General features: G+C 40.8%; 1 protein-coding gene across 1 annotated transcript; it reads right to left on the bottom strand.

Annotated features, from left to right (window-relative positions):
• On the bottom strand, window positions 1–339 carry LOC117279309 (uncharacterized). Its single transcript, XM_033658794.1, has one exon. It carries the CDS (start codon window positions 337–339, stop codon window positions 1–3), a length of 339 nt encoding a protein of 112 aa, XP_033514685.1.
• Between the last annotated feature and the right edge of the window lie 22,408 nt (window positions 340–22,747).

Raw genomic sequence — 22,747 nt, forward strand, 5'->3', positions numbered from 1 at the left:
CTATATAGCTTTGCTAAAAGCTTGTAATTCGGCCATGGATTGTATTTTACCGGACTTGATACCCTTTTCTAAGAAATCTCCCATCTTGACCAACTCAGGGAACTTCTGGACCATCATTCCCATCATTTTCTCAAAAAACATTTCTTTCTGAGCACGAATGAAGTTTTGTGTAAGTTCATTGTCAACCAGTGGGGGTTGTTCTCTAGCTGCTTCTGACCTCCAATGACGGGCATAATATTGAAATGACTCAGATCGTTTCTTTTGTATGTTTACTAAAGCAAATATGTCCGACGTAATCTCAGTATTGAACTTGAAACAATTCATGAAATCCTCAGCCATGTCTTGCCATTCTCTCTAATTCTTGGGATCCTATCTGGTGTACCAAGTGAGTGCTTCCCTGGTCTAACTTCTTATGAATAAATTCATTCTCAACTTCTCGATCCTTCGCACTCCTACTAGCTTATCACAATAGGCCTTCAAGTGGGCGTGGGGATTGCCAGTCCCATCGAATATATCAAATTTTGGGGGTTTGTATAATACTGGCATGTCTCTGGATGTATGCACAAATCTTCTTAGTCTAAGCTCTCGCTCCCTTGAGAGACTTGCAGGTTCTTCATTTTCTCTCTTAGGATCCGTAGTTGTTCTAACAATGATTCATCTTCTTTGGATATTGCTTCCTTTTCCATATCATCATACTGATTGATCTCAGAAGGCACCCTGACCATGATGGGCATAGTGAGAGTAGGTTCTCATGCAGTATATACGGGTGGAACATATCTCTCATGGGTGGCGGTGTGTGTCGTAGGTATATACTGCATATGGGTGTTTGCAAAGGTTGCATTACCACGAGGGGGAGTTTGGACCAAGTTGATTATAGTTGGGGTATTTTGTCGAGCTTGAATGTAGTTGGGAATGTAAGGCGCATGTATAAAAGGGTTTGGTTGATTTTTAAGGGTAACTAGTGGTTTACCCTGAGACATGGTGGGAATTGTGGTACAAGTGAAGGTAGTTAGAGTACCGGCAGGTTGCGGGCTTGATGAAGAAAAATGGTCAGGTATAGATTCTAGGTAATGGTAAGCGATGTGGTTATGGAAGCGTCATCATGACCAGATGTGCCGATTCCCGGATTTGTTGTACTTATTCTCTCAACGATTCAATTTCTTACTCCATCAGGGAGACATATTCATCATTCCGAGTTTCGTCTCTTTCTCTTGAACCCCCTGGGGCGTCAGTTACTTCTAGAGCATTTCCGGCCAGGTTATCTGTGGCAGTTATCTTTCTTTTGCACCTCAGGTTATATGGTCGCTCGTCCAGTTTAATTATCAACACAAACCAACCTTTGTTTGGGGGAATAAATAATAACATAAACAAGCGATCAAGCAAAACAAGATAGAAGTTAGCTCAAGAAATGTACATATATAATCATACAGAGCAGTTAATTCACATATTGAACAAACACATTTTAAAGTATTGGGGGACCTCTCTTTGCCGAAGGTAGGCCTACGTCGTAAGTGATAACAAAAAATACAAATTATTTGACAAGTTCGAATCCGGAGTGAAATTGATTTTCATTAATAGAAAATTTTTGTTGTTACAACATGGTGACCAAGGAAATAGGTTACCAGACTTCCACTGAATAATGTAAGGGATAGAGAATAATTGTGAAATGCTACAACATGGCCCCCTTGGGGTTTTACATAGACTTCATGGGCTTAAAAGACCGCCCTTAGGGAAATTAAAAGGTACAAACTAGAAATCAACCAACAACTCAGTAATCCTCTTATGAATCTTCCCCTAGGATCTCTTCCTCGACGTCTTCATGATGATACTCTGGTTCCTCCTCCGGGTCCTCTTCTGGGTCATCTTCGAACTCGATATGCACATACTTGTCATGACCCCAATTTCCTACCTTAGGATGTCGTGAAGACTAGGTAAGCCTAACGTTAAATAATAGCTTAAAAGAAATAACCAACTGAGATACTAAAATAAAACTGATAATCTCATATAAATTTCCCAAAATACAACATCAACAACATAATTCCCAAAATCGGTGGAACTAAGTCATAAGCTCTACAGAATGTTCTAAATACTCTACTACAATATTGCCTGATAAAGGAAATAAAAGTAATGAAAAGAAAACGGAAGGTGACTCTGAGACCTGCAGACGGCGGGACAAGTAAACAGTTCAGTAATGTAAGCTAACAACGGAAGTTTAATCGGTAAAGGAAAGAAAGAGTAAACACATGATGAAACAACAAGGAAACAAATACGGTTAACTTCAAGTAAGGCAAGAAGAAACAACAAAAACTATTGAACCAAGAAACGTTTTTAACATAGAGTGCACAACAAGAAATAAAAATTGAGGTACCGCCTCGTTTCCACATTTCACAATTTCAATCACAATCTTTCCTTATAACACCGCGTGCGTCTTTACATTTAGTTTTGAAAATAATTTTCCCGAAATAGCTATATGCATTTTAGCCCACCTTATCTCACGGTGTGGCTTCAAGTAGTTCCCCTACTAGCTACACGCGTATCAAGATCACCTTATCTCACCGCATGTGTATCAACCCTTAGCCTTATACCACTGTATGCGTATCAGTATTACAACACAATTACAACTTACATCACAAGTGATCATATGCCACAACTTGCCAACATGTCAACAATACCACTATTTCCACAACAAATAGAAAACGTCTCAGCCACAAGGTGTACAAGAATTTCAACAATAACAAAAAGAGTGAGAAAGCTCAACAAGGAAAGATATTTCAACAGTTAACAACTTCACCTCAATATGATAACGACTTTTACAATTACAACACCAATAACTCAACAAGATGAAATTCCACGAAATAACAACTTCAATTAAAAATGATTCAACAATTAAAGAGGCAACAAGACAATAAGGAAGGCAATAACTTCAACTAAAGCATATAAGAGTAAACTAACAAGTAAGAGGTACAACAAGTGGTAACAACATCAAATAGAGTATGTAAGAGTAAATTAACACATGTAAGAGTACATTAACAATGAGAGATATGACAATTCAATTAAAGGCATGGAAAGTATCTAAATAACCTAAACCGGTCAAATACCAAATTTAGCCTGTGTACCCACTTGTCACCTTGTGTACATGACTTTTACATAACACAAATAGCACAATCAACCCAAATCCTAAGGGGTAGTTCCCACATGCAAAGTTAGATAAGATACTTATCTCAACTAGGCCAACTCAAGCCTCGAAAATAGTTTTTCTCCTAAAATTCGCCTCCACGCGACTCAAACCTAACCAGAGTTGACTTAGTATATCAAATAAAAATATATGTGTAGGTAGTTAGAATCTACTCTACACTATGGATGTGTATTAGGACAGGGTGGATTATAATGTAGCTGGGTATTATAAACTAGGTTATAAGTGGGCTTGGTCGGAGCATGAGTGTTTGCGGGGTATTGATTGGCTCGTCGAGGCAGGCTTGGTTTATGGTAAGGAACAATTTTCGTCACCTCTTCCTTCATCCTTTTTGCGCTTCGATGGATCCAGACTGTATAGCTTTGCTAAAATCTTGTAATTCGGCCATGGATTGTATTTTACCGGACTTGATACCCTTTTTCTAAGAAATCTCCCATCTTGACCAACCCAGGGAACTTCTGGACCATCATTCCCATCATTTTCTCAAAAAACATTTCTTTCTGAGCACGAATGAAGTATTGTGTCAGTTCATTGTCAACCAGTGGGGGTTGTGCTCTAGCTGCTTCGGACCTCCAATGACGGGCATAATATTGAAATGACTCAGATCGTTTCTTTTGTATGTTCACTAAAGCAAATATGTCCGACGTAATCTCAGTATTGAACTTGAAACAATTCATGAAATCCTCAGCCATGTCTTGCCATTCTCTCAAATTCTTGGGATCCTATCTGGTGTACCAAGTGAGTGCTTCCCTGGTCTAACTTCTTATGAATAAATTTATTCTCAACTTCTCGATCCTTCCCACTCCTACTAGCTTATCACAATAGGCCCTCAAGTAGGCGTGGGGATTGCCAGTCCCATCGAATATATCAAATTTTGGGGGTTTGTATAATGCTGGCATGTCTCTGGATGTATGCACAAATCTTCGTAGTCTAAGCTCTCGCTCCCTTGAGAGACTTGCAGGTTCTTCATTTGCTCTCTTAGGATCCATAGTTGTTCTAACAATGACTCATCTTCTTTGGATATTGCTTCCTTTTCCATCTCATCATACTGATTGATCTCAGAAGACACCCTGACCATGATGGGCATAGTGAAAGTAGGTTCTCATGCAGTATATACGGGTGGAACATATCTCTCATGGGTGGCGGTGTGTGTCGCAGGTATATACTGCATATGGGTGTTTGCAAAGGTTACATTACCACGAGGGGTAGTTTGGACCAAGTTGATTATGGTTGGGGTATTTTGTCGAGCTTGAATGTAGTTGGGAATGTAAGGCGCATGTATAAAAGGGTTTGGTTGATTTTTAAGGGTAACTAGTGGTTTACCCTGAGACATGGTGGGAATTGTGGTACAAGTGAAGGTAGTTGGAGTACCGGCAGGTTGCGGGCTTGATGAAGAAAAATGGTCAGGTATAGATTCTAGGTAATGGTAAGCGATGTGGTTGTGGAAGCGTCATCATGACCAGATGTGCCGATTCCCGGATTTATTGTACTTATTCTCTCAACGATTCAATTTCTTACTCCATCAGGGAGACATATTCATCATTCCGAGTTTCGTCTCTTTCTCTTGAACCCCCTGGGGCGTCAGTTACTTCTAGAGCATTTCCAGCCAGGTTATCTGTGGCAGTCATCTTTCTTTTGCACCTCAGGTTATATGGTCGCTCGGCCAGTTTAATTATCAACATAAACCAACCTTTGTTCGGGGGAATAACTAATAACATAAATAAGCGATCAAGCAAAACAAGATAGAAGTTAGCTCAAAAATGTACATATATAATCACACCGAGCAGTTAATTCACATATTGAACAAACATATTTTAAAGTATTGGGGGACCTCTCTTTGCCAGAGGTAGGCCTACGTCGTAAGTGAAAACAAACAAATTCAAATTATTTGACAAGTTCGGATCCGGAGTGAAATTGATTTTCATTAATAGCAAATTTTTGTGGTTACAACATCGTGACCAAGGAAATAGGTTACCAGACTTCCACTGAATAATGTAAGGGATAGAGAATAATTGTTAAATGCTACAACATGGCCCCTTTGGGGTTTTACATAGATTTCATGGGCTTAAAAGACCGCCCTTAGGGAAATTAAAAGGTACAAACTAGAAATCAACCAACAACTCAGTAATCCTCTTATGAATCTTCCCCTGGGATCTCTTCCTCTGGGTCCTCCTCAAAATCCTCCTCAAACTCTTCCTCGACGTCTTCATGATGACACTCTGGTTCCTCCTACGGGTCCTCTTCTGGGTCATCTTTGAACTCGATATGCACATACATTTCATGACCCCAATTTCCTACCTTAGGATGTCGTGAAGACTAGATAAGACTGACGTTAAATAATAGCTTAAAAGAAATAACCAACTGAGATACTAAAATAAACCGATAATCTCATATAAATTTCCCAAAATAGAACATCAACAACATAATTCCCAAAATCGGTGGAACTAAGTCATAAGCTCTACAGAATGTTCTAAATACTCTACTACAATATTGCCTGATAAAGGAAATAAAAGTAATGAAAAGAAAACGGAAGTTGACTCTTAGACCTGCAGACGGCGGGACAAGTAAACAGTTCAGTAATGTAAGCTAACAACGGAAGTTTAAGCGGTAAATAAAAGAAAGAGTAAACACATGATGAAACAACAAGGAAATAAATACGGTTAACTTCAAGTAAGGCAAGAAGAAACAACAAAAACTATTGAACCAAGAAACGTTTTTAACATAGAGTGCACAACAAGAAATAAAAATTGAGGTACCGCCTAGTTTCCACATTTCACAATTTCAATCACAATCTTTGCTTATAACACCGCATGCGCCTTTACATTTAGTTTTGAAAATAATTTTTCCGAAATAGCTATATGCATTTTAGCCCACCTTATCTCACAGTGTGGCTTCAAATAGTTCCCCTACTAGCTACACGCGTATCAAGACCACCTTATCTCACCGCATGTGTATCAACCCTTAGCCTTATACCACTGTATGCGTATCAATATTACAACACAATTTCAACTTGCATCACAAGTGATCATATGCCACAACTTGCCAACATGTCAACAATACCACTGTTTCCACAACAAATAGAAAACGTCTCAGCCACAAGGTGTACAAGAATTTCAACAATAACAAAAAGAGTGAGAAAGCTCAACAAGGAAAGATATCTCAACAGTTAACAACTTCACCTCAATGTGATAACGACTTTTACAACTACAACACCAATAACTCAACAAGATGAAACTCCACGAAATAACAACTTCAATTAAAAGTGATTCAACAATTAAAGAGGTAACAAGACAATAAGGAAGGTAATAACTTCAACTAAAGCATATAAGAGTAAACTAACAAGTAAGAGGTAGAACAAGTGCTAACAACATCAAATAGAGAATGTAAGAGTAAATTAACACATGTAAGAGTACATTAACAATGAGAGATATGACAATTCAATTAAAGGCATGGAAAGGATCTAAATAACCTAAACCGGTCAAATACCAAATTTAACCTGTGTACCCACTTGTCACCTTGCGTACATGACTTTTACATAACACAAATAGCATAATCAACCCAAATCCTAAGGGGTAGTTCCCCCACGCAAAGTTAGACAAGATACTTATCTCAACTAGGCCAACTCAAGCCTCGAAAATAGTTTTTCCCCTAAAATTCGCCTCCACACGACTCAAACCTAACCAAAGTTGACTTAATAATATCAAAGAATGCAAGAAAAATCAATTACAATAGATAAAGTTATGATTATTACACAAATCCCAAAAAGTCAACAAAAGTCAACACGGGCTCGCCCGGTCAAATCCTGGGTCCAAGAGTAGATTCCGACTACCTACACGAGTCCATATATGTGTTTTGTTTTCAAATCCGAGTCCAAATTGACTCTCAAAACTCAATTCTTCATTTTGCAAAAACTTGACAAAAATTCCCAATTTTCCTCTTTGAGTCTCATAAAATATAGTTGGAAATTGATTAGAATCACTTACCCAATGTTTTTAGATGAAAATCCCTCTCCAAATCGCCTCCTACCGAGCCTATGGTTCTAAAATATGATAAAATGATATGAAATCCAGACTTCCTGCCCTTTTATTCAGAGCCTAGGACACAATTGCAAAGGAGTTCTCACAAATACGACCACTGACAGCCTAAGAGGAAGTCACAAATGCGACATTGGCTTCGCATTTGCGAAGCCTTGCCTCATCGCAAATGCGACACTTTTGTCGCAAATGCGAACCTACCCAAATCTTGACACTCGTCGCAATTGTGATCCAGGTATCGCAATTGCGACACCTGAGACTGCCCTGCTAAGATCATAATTGCGATGCTGATATTCGCAAATGCGATACATGAGGCATCAACACACCAGTAGTCCATATTTTTAGTCCAAACCATTCCACGATATGTCTGAAACTCATCCGAGCCCTCGGAGCTCTGAACCAAATATCCACAAAAGTCTAAAAACATCATACAAACTCGCTCGTGCGATCAAAACACAAAAATAACATCCTAAAGTACGAATTAGACATGAAAACACATGAATTTCAAAGTAAACTTCTAGAACTTCTATAATTAGAATAAAGCGTCTGAATCCTATCAACTCAACTCCAAATGACATCAAATTTTGTAGAAAAGTTCTAAATAGCATAACAGACCTATTTCAACTCCCAAAACTAGTTTCCGAACCCAATAGCCAAAACTCAGCCTACAATAAATCTTCTAAACCTCAAATTGACAATTTTTGGCAAAGCAACACAAATCAACCTATGGATTTTTGAATTCAATTCCGGGCATATGACCAAGTCAAAAATCACGATAAAAAGCTATCAGAGCGATCAAAACAACGTTCCGGTGTTGTTTTCACAAAAGTCAAACATTGGTTAGCATAATCAACTTAGGATTTTAAGCCAAGAATCAAAGGGTCCAATTCAATCCGAAATCTTCTCGGAACGAAACTAATCATCCTCGTAAGTCATAAAACCAAAAACACACATGTATGAAGCATCAAAAGGGGAAAGAAGATGCAAATACACAAAATGACCGGTCAGGACGTTACATTCTTCCCTTCTTAAAACAAACGTTCGTCCTCGAACATGCATAGAGACATACCTGAAGTGATAAAAAGATGAGGATAACGACTCAGCATGTCGTGCTCGGTCTCCCAGATTGCCTCCTCAACCGAATGACCCTCTCCATTGAACCTTCACTGAAGCAATGATCTTTGACCTCAACTTTCGGACATGCCTGTCCAAGATATCCACCAGCTCCTCAACATAAGTCAAATCCTTGTGCAATTAGACTTAACTGAATTCTAATACATGTGACTGATCACCATAATACTTACAGAGAATAGAAACATGGATCACCAGGTGAACCACCGATAGGCTGGTGGCAATGCAAGCTTGAAGGCCACCTCACCAACTCTCTCAAGGATCTCTAAAGGACCGACATACCTAGGGCTCAACTTGCTCTTCTTCCCGAACCTCATCATATCCTTCATGGATGACACCCGGACCAAAACTCTCTCTCCCACCATAAGTGCTACATCACGAACCATTCGATCATCATAACACTTCTGTCTAGACTGGGTTGTACGAAGCCGATCCTAAATCAACTTGACTTTCTCCAAGGCATCTTGAACCAATTTTGTGCCCAACAACCTAGCCTCTCCCAGCTCAAAACAACCGACTGGAGAATGACACCGCCTCCCATATAGGGCCTCATAAGGAGCCATCTGAATACTCGATTAGTAGCTCTATTGGTAGGCAAACTCTGCAAGCCTCGAGAACTGATCCCAAGAACACCCGAAAACCATAACACTGGCATGAAGCGTATCCTACAAGACATGAATGGTGCGCTCGGACTGTCCGTCCGTCTGGGGGTGAAATGATGTACTCAACTCAACCTGTGTGCCTAACTCACGCTGCAAAGCCCTCCAAAAAATGCGATGTAAATTGCGTGCCTCGATCGGAGATAATGGACATCATCACATAGTAGAGACGAATAATCTCACGGATATAGACCCGAACCAGCTGTTCTAAAGAATAGATGGTCACCACCGAAATGAAATGAGCTGACTTGGTCGACCTGTCCATAATTACCTATATTGCATCAAATTTCTACAAAGTCCGTGGGGGCCCAACAACGAAGTCCATCGAAGCACGTTCCCATTTCCACGTGGGAATCTCAATCTCTGAATCAAACTGGCCGGCCTCTGATGCTCGTACTTCACTTGCTCACAGTTTAAGCACCGAGCCACATACTCCGCTATATCTTTCTTCATTCTCCTCCACCAGTAGTGCTGCCTCAAATCCTGATACATCTTAGCAGCTCCCATATGAATGGAATACCGCGATGGGCCTCCTCAAGAATCAACTCACGCAACCCATCCACATTTGGAACACATAACCGGCCCTGTATCCGCAATACCCTATTATCTCCAATAGAAACCTCCTTAGTATTGTCGTGCTATGCCGTGTCCTTAAGGACAAGCAAATAGGGGTCATTATATTGACGCTCTCTGATGCGCTCATATAAAGAAGGCTGAGAAGCCACATGAGAAAGAACTCGGCTGGGCTCCAAAACATCCAATCTAACAAACTGATTGGCCAAGGCCTAAACAACCATGGCTAGTAATCTCTCTGCTACCAGTAGATATGCCAAACTGCCCAAACTCTTCGCCTTTCTACTCAAGGCATCAGCCACCACGTTTGCCTTCCCAGGATGATATAAAATAGTGATATCATAGTCTTTAAGCAATTCTAACCATCTCTACTGCCGCAAGTTAAGGACATTCTTTTTGAACAGATGTTGGAGACTCCGATGGTTGATATATACCTCACATGGGACACCGTACAAATAATGCATCCAAATCTTCAGTGCGTGAACAAATAGCTTCCAATTCAAAGTCGTGGACCAGATAATTCTTCTCATAAACCTTCAGCTGCCAAGATGCGTAGGTAATCACCCTACCATGTTGTATCAACACTTCATAAAGCCCAACACGCGACACATCCCAATACACAGTGTATGACCCCGAGCCCATAGGCAACACCAACACTGGGGCTACAGTCAAGTCAGTCTTGAGCTTTTGAAAGCTCGCCTCACACTCCTCATACCATCTAAAAAGAGCACCCTTCTAGGTCAATCTTGCCATAGGTCAAACAATAGATGAGAAACCCTCTACGAAATGGTGATAATACCCCACCAAACCAAGAAAACTCTGAATCACAATAGCTGAAGACACTCTGGGCGAAGTCTGAACTGCTTCAATCTTCTTCGGATCTACCTTGATCCTGTCGCTTGACACCACATGACCCTAAAACGCCACTGAATCAAGCTAGAGTTCGCACTTTGAGAATTTTGTATACAACTTCTTCTCCCTAAAGGTCTCGAGCATGATCCTCAGATGGTGCTCGTGATTCTCACAACTGCGGGAGTACACCAAAATGTCGTCAATAAACATAATGATGAATGAATCAAGACATGGATGGAATACATCGTTTATCAGGTGCATAAATGTTGCTGGGGCAATTGACATTCAAAATGACATCACAAGGAACTCGTAGTGACCATACCGAGTCCTGCGATATATATGGATCTTGAATTTTCAGCTGATGATACTCTGACCTCAAATCTATCTTGAGAACACTCTAGCACCCTCTATTTAGTCAAATAAGTCATTAATGCATGGAAATGTGTACTTGTTCTTCATTGTAACCTTGTTCAACTACCTATAATCAATACACATCTGCATCGAGCCATCCTTCTTCTTGATAAACAGAACTAGAGCACCCTAAGGCAACACACTAATCTTGATGAAACCCTTATCAAGCAACTCTTGCAGTTGTTCCTTTAACTCTTTCAACTCCGCTGGCACCATACGATATGGTGGAATAGAAATGGGTTGAGAGCCCGGAAACAAGTCAATATCAAAATCGATATCTCTATCGGGAGGCATGCTCGGAAGGTCTGCTGAAAACACATCAGGAAAATCTCTAGCTACCGGAACTAACTCAACGGTAGGAGTATCAACACTCACATCCCTCACAAAGGCAAAATATGCCTCATACCCTTCTCAACCATCCGTTGTGCCTTAAGGAAAAACATAACCTTGCTTGGAATATGATCAAATGTACCTCTCCACTCCAATTGCGGCAAACCTGGCACATCTAGTGTCACAGTCTTGGCGTGACAATCCAAAATAGCGTGATAAGGTGACAACCAGTCCATGCCCAAGAACACATCAAAGTCTACCATATTGAGTAATAATAGATCAACTGTGGTCTCTAAACCACCAATAACAACCAAACACAATCGTACACATGGACCACAATAATAGAATCTCCCACATGCATGGACATGTATATAGGAGAGCTCAAAGAATCACGAGATATATCAAAATACAAAGCAAAGTAATATGATACATATGAATGATTGGATCCCGGATCAAATAAGACTGATGCATCCCTATGACAACCCGGAACCATACCTGTGATGACTGCATCTGATGCGAGTGCCTCCGTCCTACCCGAAAAAGCATAGAATCTGGCATGCCCTCCCCCTCTAGGGAGACCTCTACCTGCCTGACCTCCACCCCTAACTGGATGTGCAGGTGGAGCGGCAACTGGAGCAGCAACCATGGCCTCTGAAGTCTGTGGTCAGGTGGAATTCGAAAAGCCTGAGTAGTCTGTGAGGGTGCACCCCTCCTAAGTATAGGGCAGTCCCTCACCATATGTCTGGTGTCACAACACTAAAAACCAGCTCTAGTAGGCGTGGCTGCTGAAGCTGACTCAGGCCTAATCGTCTAGACTGACCGCTGAAGGTACCTCGTATAGGAAGTGTACTGGATAGTGGCTGAGCAAAATGGGCAACCTGAGACCTCGGAATATCCGGGGCACCACTAGAAGGTAGAAGTGTTGAATGAATTGGATGGGTCACAAAGCCCCTATCATGAGGGGCTGCAGCTAGGGCGCGGGCACCACTATATCCTCTAGAATCTCAAGGCCTCTTGGCCTCCCTTTCCTCTCTCTCATGTCCCCGCATACCCTCTAACCACCATACGATCTTTTCCACATGCTGATACGGAGTATCTATCTCACACTCTCGATCCATGCTGAATCTAATACCATATTTGAGCCCCTCGATGAATCTGCGGACTTGCTCTCTGACTTTATAAACCATGGTAGATGCATGTAGGGATGGCTCGCTGAATCTGATAGCATACTCTGACATTATCATAGTTCCCTGATGCAGCTTCTCAAACTCTATGTGCCATGCATCCCAAAGGTTCTGGGGAACAAACTTTCTCAAGAACATCTCAGTTGGTATACCCTCCTCGTAAGCCTACCACTACTGATACACTACTCTTGATAGCTGGAATGTAGTAAAAGCAGCTCCGCTCGTCTCCACAATACCCATGGTGCGGAGAATATGGTGGCATTTCTCTAGAAAAGTCTACGCATCCTTGGTAGCTAGGCCACAGTAAGTAGGAGGAAGATACTTCTTGAACCGTTCAAGTCTCAACTACTCCTCCTCATATGCCACTTCCCTAACCTCGGGCTGAACCAGACCAACAGGCTGTACTAGCACAACTCCCGGTACCTGATCAACCTGGTCCCGTTGCTCTAGAGTACGGGATGCAGGAGTCATGGCTCCTACCCCAGCCTGAGATGTAACTGGTGCGAGGGAATCAATTTTTGATACCCAATTTTTCCCTCATATTCTATATATTTTTCAAAATATCATTTTGTATCGTGACTCCATTAACAAGAGTCATAAAAGTATATTCTATAATTTTCCATAATCTTAAAGTTTTAAATTGATTTTTCTTGCATTTAAATTGTTCAAATATTTATGAATTATCCATTCAAACTATTTTGGGATGATTTAATCATCCAAACTAATTATTTATACCCACATGCAGTATCTATAATATTTTTATATAATTACGTTTGTATTTTACACTATTTGCATTAGTAGCCTAACTTTAACAATTAATTGCATTTACTATTTTATTTGGGTCAAAATAACTTTTTCAATGTTTTTAAATCCTTTAATTATTTTTTTTAAAGATTAAGTCGCATAAATAGTATTTCTATATTTATTCTGCATGCCCTTCTTTCCTTATTTGTGTTTGATTGATTATATTTCCTTAGAAGACTTAACAATTTATTACTTAACTATTGTTACCACTACTGTTCTCTCAACTCTCATTCTTCTATACTTTTTGCATTCTTGGCTCTCGGCCAGCTAAAAGCCAAGGCCACTGGAACCCTCTCTATCGACCTTCCTAGTGTGAGCACTGCTCGGAGCTCATTTTCGGCCCCTGTGAACTCTGACGCACTATGATTTGGATCTTTTGGTTGCTCTATTTGTTGCTAATATTCGAGTTGTTGCTGACACTTAATCTTCTATTCTATTTGTTTGTTGAATCTGCAAACTGGTGAGTGTCTCAACCTTTGCAATTCTATCCTCTTTGCTTGATTCCAGTGCTTTGCATACCCATGTTGTTTTAACCAATATGACTCAAATATTGAGTTATTAACATTGCCAATTTTACTTGCTTTGTAGCTATTCTGCAATTCTGAGTCTTCAAATGTCACAACCTGCCTAGATTTTTAAACCCCAACATGTTCAACTTGAGTGATTATGTACCTTTAAGTTTACTTTGTTGTTCTATTGTTTATTGTGAGTTTTTTCTCATGCCTTGTATTGGGTTCACACACTGAAATTCCTAGGGAATCATCTCCTACCCAAAATTTGCCTTAATGAACTTCTACTGATAATTCCTTTATGTGAACTTTGTTCTTACCTGCTTACATGTACCATATTTGTTGTCGCAATGTTAAACCAAACTTGTTGCTTTGTTTTTGGTGTTTGGTCAATCTTGCATTCTTTGGTATTGTTTATGCTTCTATTTGAATTACAATACATTTAGATTCCACGATCATGCATAGTCGACTGGCTTAAGTTCTGAGTTTGCATGTTCTATTTAACCTTAAGATAATGTGTCTTCCAGCCATGATACCTTTGGACTTTGAGATTTTTGTGTTATACTCAGCATGATTATGCTTCTCATCGATTGCTTGATTGCCTATTTGTCATGTGTAATTGTAATTTATTAACTATGGCTCTGTCTAACCACTCATGACTTAGATTCCTAGGTTTTAAATCCTTTTATGCTAATTCTCTATTCTGAAATCATTCTTGAAAAGCCTAGCATGTTCACCTCATATGTGTATAATATGTTTACCTTGTTAATATAAAATGGCATGTCTCCTTAACTCTCCTAGTGTTATGACTATCCTTAGCATGTTGTCACCTGCTTAATGATTTAACCTATGTTGCATGATGCAAATCAAGTCTATTAACTCTCCTAGTTTCATGTTCTTTGTTGAATCAAAGTTGTTACTCTTGCTACCGAAATGCCCATGCGTTTATGAATCCTGCTAAATATCACATAACTCTGTCTCTATGAGGTGTTGCCTTATAACTGTTTAGTTGATTTCCATGTGTAGTCCATTAATTAATTTGGTAAAGTGGTCAATATTATAACTATTGGGATGGATATGAGTCCATGTGTGGCTTTGGGTTGTGCGAATGGGCATACTCTCCCATTTTGGGAGGTGTTTGGATCTGGGTATGCTATTCGAGTGAACGAGTTTATTGAAGGCCCAGTAAGTGGTGGGTTAGCTATATTTGAGTATGCTCTATTTGGACATACTCTTCTTGAGTCTGCTCTATTTGTCAGGCCTGTAATCATCTCAATTCTATAACATTAGAGTATGTTTCTTTTTTTATCTTTGGACATGTAATAATTTGTAAATAAACAATGGGGAGACTAGTGAAACGGGCTAGGGTATTCTGATTCTCGCATAAATAGGTAGAAAACTTTCTTATATGATTTAATTGCCTTGTTTGCTATTCATTTGACGTGCTCCCATTCTACGTACTCATACAAATCATGCCTATAGGGATCTCACACATTTCACTTGTACACTATTCAAAGCATGCTCGTATTTGCCATACTCGTTTCTATGTCAACTATTATGCACACTTAGACAGCATGCCTATAGGATACAATAACTTATGTTTTGCTAATGCTCATCTAGATATCATGTCTATAGGGTTTCAACTAATCCGTCAATCAGTCATTTTTATTGCTTTTAGTACACTGCTCATCTATATATCATGACTATAGGATCTTAATAAACTAATCAATTACTTTTGATGCTTCCTTGTATTGCCACACTAAGATGGCATGCCTATAGGGACAAAATAAAAATCAATATCAATTGTCAACTGTTAGAAATCCTACCTGTAGGATACTGCTACTCGTCTTAGACATCATGTTTATAAAATCAACATTGTTAATCTTGAGCTTTCAAGCAGCGTACCATCTCATCATGCAAACAAGTAGAGATCATGGCTATAGGACCTACAATGCCTTTAATCTGCCAATCCATTAGTCTAAAGCTGCAATGTTGCATGTGTAATACTGGAAATCAGAATCACATAGAAACTATGCCTATATGACTTAATGACTCAAATACGTCTTAATTCTAAGAACTGTCTGGTGCCTAATCTGCCCACGTGCATTTTTTGTTTATGTGTGGAGGTCAACTTGAGCCTTTTATCGTCTTTATGTGAAGTCCTATATGTTTTGAATGTGTGCTAGTTTTATCATTTTTGTGCATCCTAAGTAGAGTCTATAACCACCTAATAGTAGGTCCAAAGCCTCTTGGACCATAGGCATGGGACGGGTAGTGGACGCATAGGACACGACCTACAATTGAATTAGAGCACCTTTAAGTAAACAACTTTAACATAGTAATCGGGTAGCAGGAGATGATAGTCTGTGCCCGCTGAATAATATTAGTAACCCCTATCTTAAGGGAGTTGAAAAGTATTATATATGTTGTACGGGGTGATGCATTAGGCTAAAAAACATAGGACCATCCCCCTCCCTCCCCCCCCCCCCCTTTTATATATTATTGTTCACACTTAGTCATCAAATATAGAATATTTTGTACCATACAACTTCTAAAAGACTTGTATTGATTATCTATATTGTTTAATTGTTGCCCAATTTTCTTTGCACCTGTTCATAATAAGAACCTTTAAATTCCTTATCTCCCATCACTTATTTGATTACTTAGGACAATTGTAATCTTATAATCCCACATAGTCTAAACCTCGGCCGGGACCCACAGTTGTGGACTTTTAAGAGTGCCTAACACCTTCTCTTTGCGGTAATTTAAGTGCTTACCCGGTCTTTGGTGATGTTGACTAGTTAAAATAAAGTTATTTGCAAATAGGTGCCCTAACGCACCTCAAAATCGTTAGGTGTCGACTCTTCTCTTTTAATATCCATTTAAAAGAGTTGTCACATGTCGAAACCTACTTTCACATGAAAATGGGGCGCGACAACATGGTGACTCTGCTGGAGATTTACACTTGGACTCTCACCATAACGAAGTTGACTTATGTGGATTATTTGATGACATGAACATCCTTTCCATTATTTTCCCTTGTTTTTTAAAATTGCTATGACATATATATCCCCTCCCCTTATTTCCCTTTACTTGCTATGACATGAACATCCTCTCTCTGTTGCCTTCATCTTGTTTACGATTGCTATATCATGTCTCTCCCATCCCTATCTCCCTATTTGCTTCATTTAACTACTTTCTTGCATGTTTTCAAGAGTTAAACTGACTTCTCTCTTCTGTCTTTCCCTTTTTCTTTTCTTTCTCATGTATATATTATTTACTGTTTTCATGCACGTTGATCATGTGAATATTTGGCAACGTATAACTATTTTTTGCATAAAGCATGCTCCCAGCATCATACTCCACTCGCGCTTATTATTAACATAGCAGCGCTTTATGAGTGTCCGTGCTTTCCTAAAAACACCCTTTTAAACCGGAATGGCTTATTTGCGGTAGATTAGTTGATCAGTAGTGTATTCAACGGTCTCGTGCCTTTCCCTCTCACATTGTCCACTTGAGAGTACCAGTCTAGACCTTTCTAGATACCACACTCTGATTTGAAATGTACATGCATCATGCTAAACCTAGTTCAGATTGAGATGTCACTGACGCATCAACCTGCTTAGATGAAGCTTGTCCAAAGTCCAACGGGATTTTCATAATACCAAAGGAAACCATCACATTTATGTGCATTACTTGGAGAAAATGTGCGAACATGTTGATCATTATTGCGTAAATAATAGAATCTGGAAGGGGGAATGGCTAAATTTTATTTGTTTGTAGAAACTGAAGCACGAAATCCCCAGGTTTGGTATGGTCCCAAATATCCTGCCTCTGCTAATTGACTAGAGGAAGGACCTTGCACCCTGTGACAAAAACCATATGAGGAGGGTACTGGGTAACTAGCCATCCTTGCTGAACATTCAACCAAACATGGGACTAATCGAGGCTGCTACCATGTTCTAGGATGATAAGAGAGCTATTTTTCAATTTGGCAATATAAAAATGGCTCCTCTCCTAAAATAAATAGGGGTTTCGCCAAGTTACCATGGGATAGTCCAGGACTATTGGTGCCAGAAAATCACACTTCACGCGATTTTCTGAAAATGTTGGATTTTAAGAAGAACGACGAACTGGTCTTTCTGAAGAAATCATACATCCCCTTTGAATTTCTCCAAGATCATTATGGGCATAGCAAATCATATCGCCTTCATCATGAGGAGATAGCAGTTACCTCTTTGGGATGGGTGCACCGCCGGGTATATGTCTTCATTGTCTATTTCTTGGGTTTGTTGATCTTACTAATGCAAGGGGGAAGGATTCATACTTTCTTAGCTATGGTCGGCAGGACCTTAATAGAGGGTATCAAGGGGTAGAAGTACACTATTATCCCTATGATATTATCCGAGATGTACCGTGCTCTGGATCGGTGCAAGCATGGGTTTGAACACTTCGAGGGTTATAATATCTTGCTACAAGTTTGGCTGGTGGAACACTTTCAGTGGGGTGATTATTTCTAGGAGCATTTGCGAAGGCCACTGAATGACTACATAGCCAGTCATCATCCAACTAAGATGACATTCATTCCAGACAGGTTTGCAAAGCCTTGAAATATTGTAGGCTGGGTGTGTTTCTTCGGTAATCTGACAGACGAGCAAGTACATTGGATGTTTGACTAGTTTCCTAGTAGTGAGTTCATCATTAGATCCAAAGGAACTACTAACTTAGTATTGATCGGGCTGCGAGGCATCTACCCTTATGCTCCTATAAGGGTGATGAGGCAAGCTAGAAGGAAACAAGTCATACCTAAGGTTCAGTATAAAGCATATTTTAAAGGAGATTTCATCTGATTCACGTTTGAAGCCCAATACATGTGGAACCAGAAGAACATTGTGGAGGGAGAGACTATCGAGCCTGACAGGTATCACGCAGGTCATATGTACTACTATCTCTCATGGTTGGAGGATGACGTAGTCGGGGATGTTAAAACGGGGGTCAATCTGAAAGATTGTGTAAGGCCCAGTTAAACGTTTTCCTAAAAACCTGGGTTTCATGATTCCGGGGTAGGCGTAGAGGTTAATAATAGTAGAAATTATTTGCGGCTCGCAAACACATCGCGGTTCGGACTTTTTGGATTTAACAGTGCACTGGGGAGTTGAAGGAAAATATTTTGCAGGGTTGGGCATTTCTGCAGCTCATTATGCGGCCGGATAATCACTCTGCGTGCCGCAGAATGGCCGCAGAGTGAAGCAGCTACTTGGGCCATTTTTATGTCAATTTCGCGGTCAATTATACGACCGCATAACCATTTCACGGGCCACACTGTTTTCGCACAATCAGCCATAGAATTTTTGCGGATGGAGGTTCTGCGATGCATATGAGACCGCATAACAGGTCTGCGGGCCGTATAACTTCCGCAGACCTAGGCTAATTTTTTCTAGTTTTTGGCACCAAATTATGCAGCCGATATGCGGATCGTATATCCATTTTGCGGTCGCATATGCGACCGCATACCCTGTTCCGGTGCTTCATATTTGGGTTTTTATAACCCGACCCTACTTCATTAATTAGATGTTTTGTCCCATTTTTGAGCTAAAATCTGACATTTTGAGAGTGAGAGAATGCCCTAGAGTGAAAGTGTGATCCTCAACAAATTGACCTTAAATTTTTGCTCGAATCTTTGAAGATTAACAAGGAAAACTCGCTTGGTCTTCATCCTAAAGATTGAAGTTGCCAAGAATTCCGGAACGTTTTAAATATTTAAGGAAGCTCAATTGAGGTATGTTGGATAAACCCCCTTCTTCTTAGAATCGAATCCCACGGTGTTCATGTAATTGGTGTAAATCCCAAACTGATTATTATAAAATTGGCTATTCCTAATGTGTTTGTGTTGAAGAATGTATGTTCAACAATTATTCTAAATGCTTCATCATGTCATCTTGCCATTTGAGGATGTGTTCAAAATGTGGAATATGTGTTATAAATGTTAAGACTTCATATCAAGTTCGAATAAAGGTTGTTAAACCAAATTGTATGAAAAGCCTCTATGTGCCTAAGATTCCCAAATGGCTCATATGTGAATTTAATGTCTTGTATGGGAAACCTTATTGTTGTTGATAATGATAATGATGTTTGAATGTGGAAAGGGAAAACTGGAATTATGAAATACGGCCAAGTGCCAAGAGTGACTTTCTAATTTAGTTTTACATACCAGTACTATTCGACAGTACTAACGTCCCTTTTGCCGGGGGCGCTACATCTTTAAATGGATGCAGGTGGTTCCATAGCAGGCAATGTTGATTAGCGACAGTGGAACATCCTCTTCCCAATAGACTTGGTGAGCCCCACTTCGTCCCGGGGTCATGTATTGTATCTTTTGTTCATATTATTATCACATTTTGAGGTATAGCCGGGGCTTTGTTGCCGGCACTATCATAACACTCTTTTGTATCTTTTAAAGGCTCCGTAGACACTATGTGGGTCGTACATGGGTGCTATAAAAGTCAAACAGATTATGTTGTGTTTTGGTCTCTTATTCCACTTGAATCATAAGAATGTGTGTATCTTGAAACTTAAAAATGATGTAACCAATGAGACGATTTAGTATTGTATATATGATCTTCCTACTGTCTAATTAATGAAATCATGTCTTCTCTTGATCATGGGTGAGTTGGTAGAAATTATCAAACAGGCATGCTCGACCAGGTTCACTCGGTTGAGCGCCGGTCGCGCTCTCCGAGGTTGGGGTGTGACAAACTTGGTATCAGAGCCTAACGTTTTCAAGTGTCCTAGGATGTCTCGGAGCTGTGTCTAGTAGAGTCCTCCATATCGTTGTGTTGTTGACCACATCTATAAATTGGAGGCTACTTGGACATTTAGGAATAATACCCTTCTTTGATATTCTGGATCGTGCGATGAAACTGATTGTGAAACTGTTCCTCCTCTAATTTGTGCAGTCATTTAACTTTTGGTGATGCGGGTGAATACCCAATGGGTGAGGATAATCCCTTGATTGCTACACTGCCTGATTTCACTACACCAAACCAGGCCACACCAGTTCCTGCACCTAATGAGGGTGCAGCGGTTCCTCCAACTGATATTCCGGTTCCACCTCTAGCCCCAGCTTCCGGTTCTGGTATTTCTGACGGGGATCTTATGGGACCCATCAAGATGCTGACATAGATAATGGCTTCTCAGACCCAGAGATCAAATGTTGTACCCACTTCTTCTAGCCAACAAGGGGATTCTATTTGTTCTAGGGTGAACAAGTTTCTTCAGTTGGATCCTCCGGTGTTCACGGGTGCTTATCCCGAGGAGGACCCATAGGACTTCATTGATGAGATGCGTAAGACTCTCTTGGTTATGCATGCTACTGATATGGAGGGAGTGGAGTTGGCCGCCTACTGCCTGAAAGAGGTGGCCTAATCTTTGTTTGAGCTATGGGAGGACTCTCGGGAGGAGGGGAGCCCTCTAGCGAGGTGGAGTGAGTTTGTTAACGCTTACATGGACCATTTATTGCCGGCCGAAACTAGGGCTGCCCAGATTGAGAACCTTAAACAAGGTAGTAAGAGTGTGTGGGAGTATCGCATGGAGTTCGCGCGCCTGTCTAAATATGCCATTCTCATGTTTCTACTATGGAGGCTAGAGTACACCGGTTTGTGCAGGGCCTTAGCCCCTTGGTTATCAATGAGGCCACTACAGCTGCCTTGAATTCGGATATGAACTATGGGAGATGGTAGAATTTGCTCAAGCTACAGAGAATCGTAAGTTGAAGAACAGAATGGAGCGAGAGGGTACTAGCAAGGCCCGGTCCGCGGGAAACTTTGGGGAGTCATTTGTTGGGGGGAGATCAGCTTTTAGGGGAGGGTCATCAGGGCCATCCCAGTAGTTTACTCAGTCTTCGGTAAGTGCACCACCAGAAGGGCCCAGCCAGCAGCAGGGGAGTCATTTCAGGCCCAATCAAGGCAGCGGGGGACCCCACCAGCAGGGCCGATCAGGAAGGAGATTCCAGCAGCAGCGTAGGCCCTTATGCCCTAGGTGTGGGAAGATGCACTCGGGGATCTGCTACATGGACCTACCCATATGTTACGGTTGCGGATTGAGGGGTCATATTCTGAGGGAGTGTCGTTCATCTCGCCATGGTGCGGGCAGGGGCACAACACATCCATCTAGTTCTACAGCTGCTACATCTTCAGCACCTCCTCCAGCTCGAGGTACTCTAGCACCAGTAGGTCGTGGTGCAGCTAGGGGTGGTGCGCAGAGTTCAGGAGGACCCAGCCATTTCTATGCTATGAGTGGTTGCAAGCGTGAAGAGGCTTCTCCAGATATCGTTCATCCTACCATGGTGCAAGCAGGGGCACATCATATCCATCTAGTTCTGTAGCTGCTACATCTTCAGCACCCCCTCCAGCAGGGCGTGGTACAGCTAGGGGTGGTGCACAGAGTTCAGGAGGACCCAACCGTTTCTATGCTATGAGTGGTTGCCAGAGTGTAGAGGCTTCTCCAGATGTTGTCACAACTATATTGACTGTTCAATCTCCTGATGTATATGCTCTTATTGATCCCAGTTCCACTTTGTCCTATGTTATCCTTTATATTTATATGGAATTTGGGATAGAACGGAACAACTTCTTGAGTCGTTCTCTGTATCTACTCCAGTTGGCGAGTCTATTGTGGTTGCACGGGTTAATAGGGGTTGTGTTGTCATGGTGTGTGGCCGGGACACCATGGCCGATCTCATTTAATTGGGGATGGTCGATTTTGATTTAATTATGTGAATGGATTGGCTTTATTCATGTTTTGCCAAGCTCGATTGCCGAACTAGAACTGTGAGGTTTGAATTTCCAAATGATCCAGTTGTTGAATTGAAGGGGGATAATGTGATGCCAAAAGCTAGGTTTATTTCTTACCTTAAGGCCACATAAATGATTAACAAGGGGTGTACCAATCAATTGGTCCAGGTTACAGACACCAATGTTGAGGCACCTACACTGGAGTATGTGCCAGTGATGAATGAATTTTCGGAGGTCTTTCCTGATGAGCTCCCCGTGATTCCGCCAGACAGGGA

Source organism: Nicotiana tomentosiformis, chromosome 6 (genome assembly GCF_000390325.3).
Source record: "Nicotiana tomentosiformis chromosome 6, ASM39032v3, whole genome shotgun sequence".
Classification (NCBI taxonomy): Eukaryota; Viridiplantae; Streptophyta; class Magnoliopsida; order Solanales; family Solanaceae; genus Nicotiana; species Nicotiana tomentosiformis.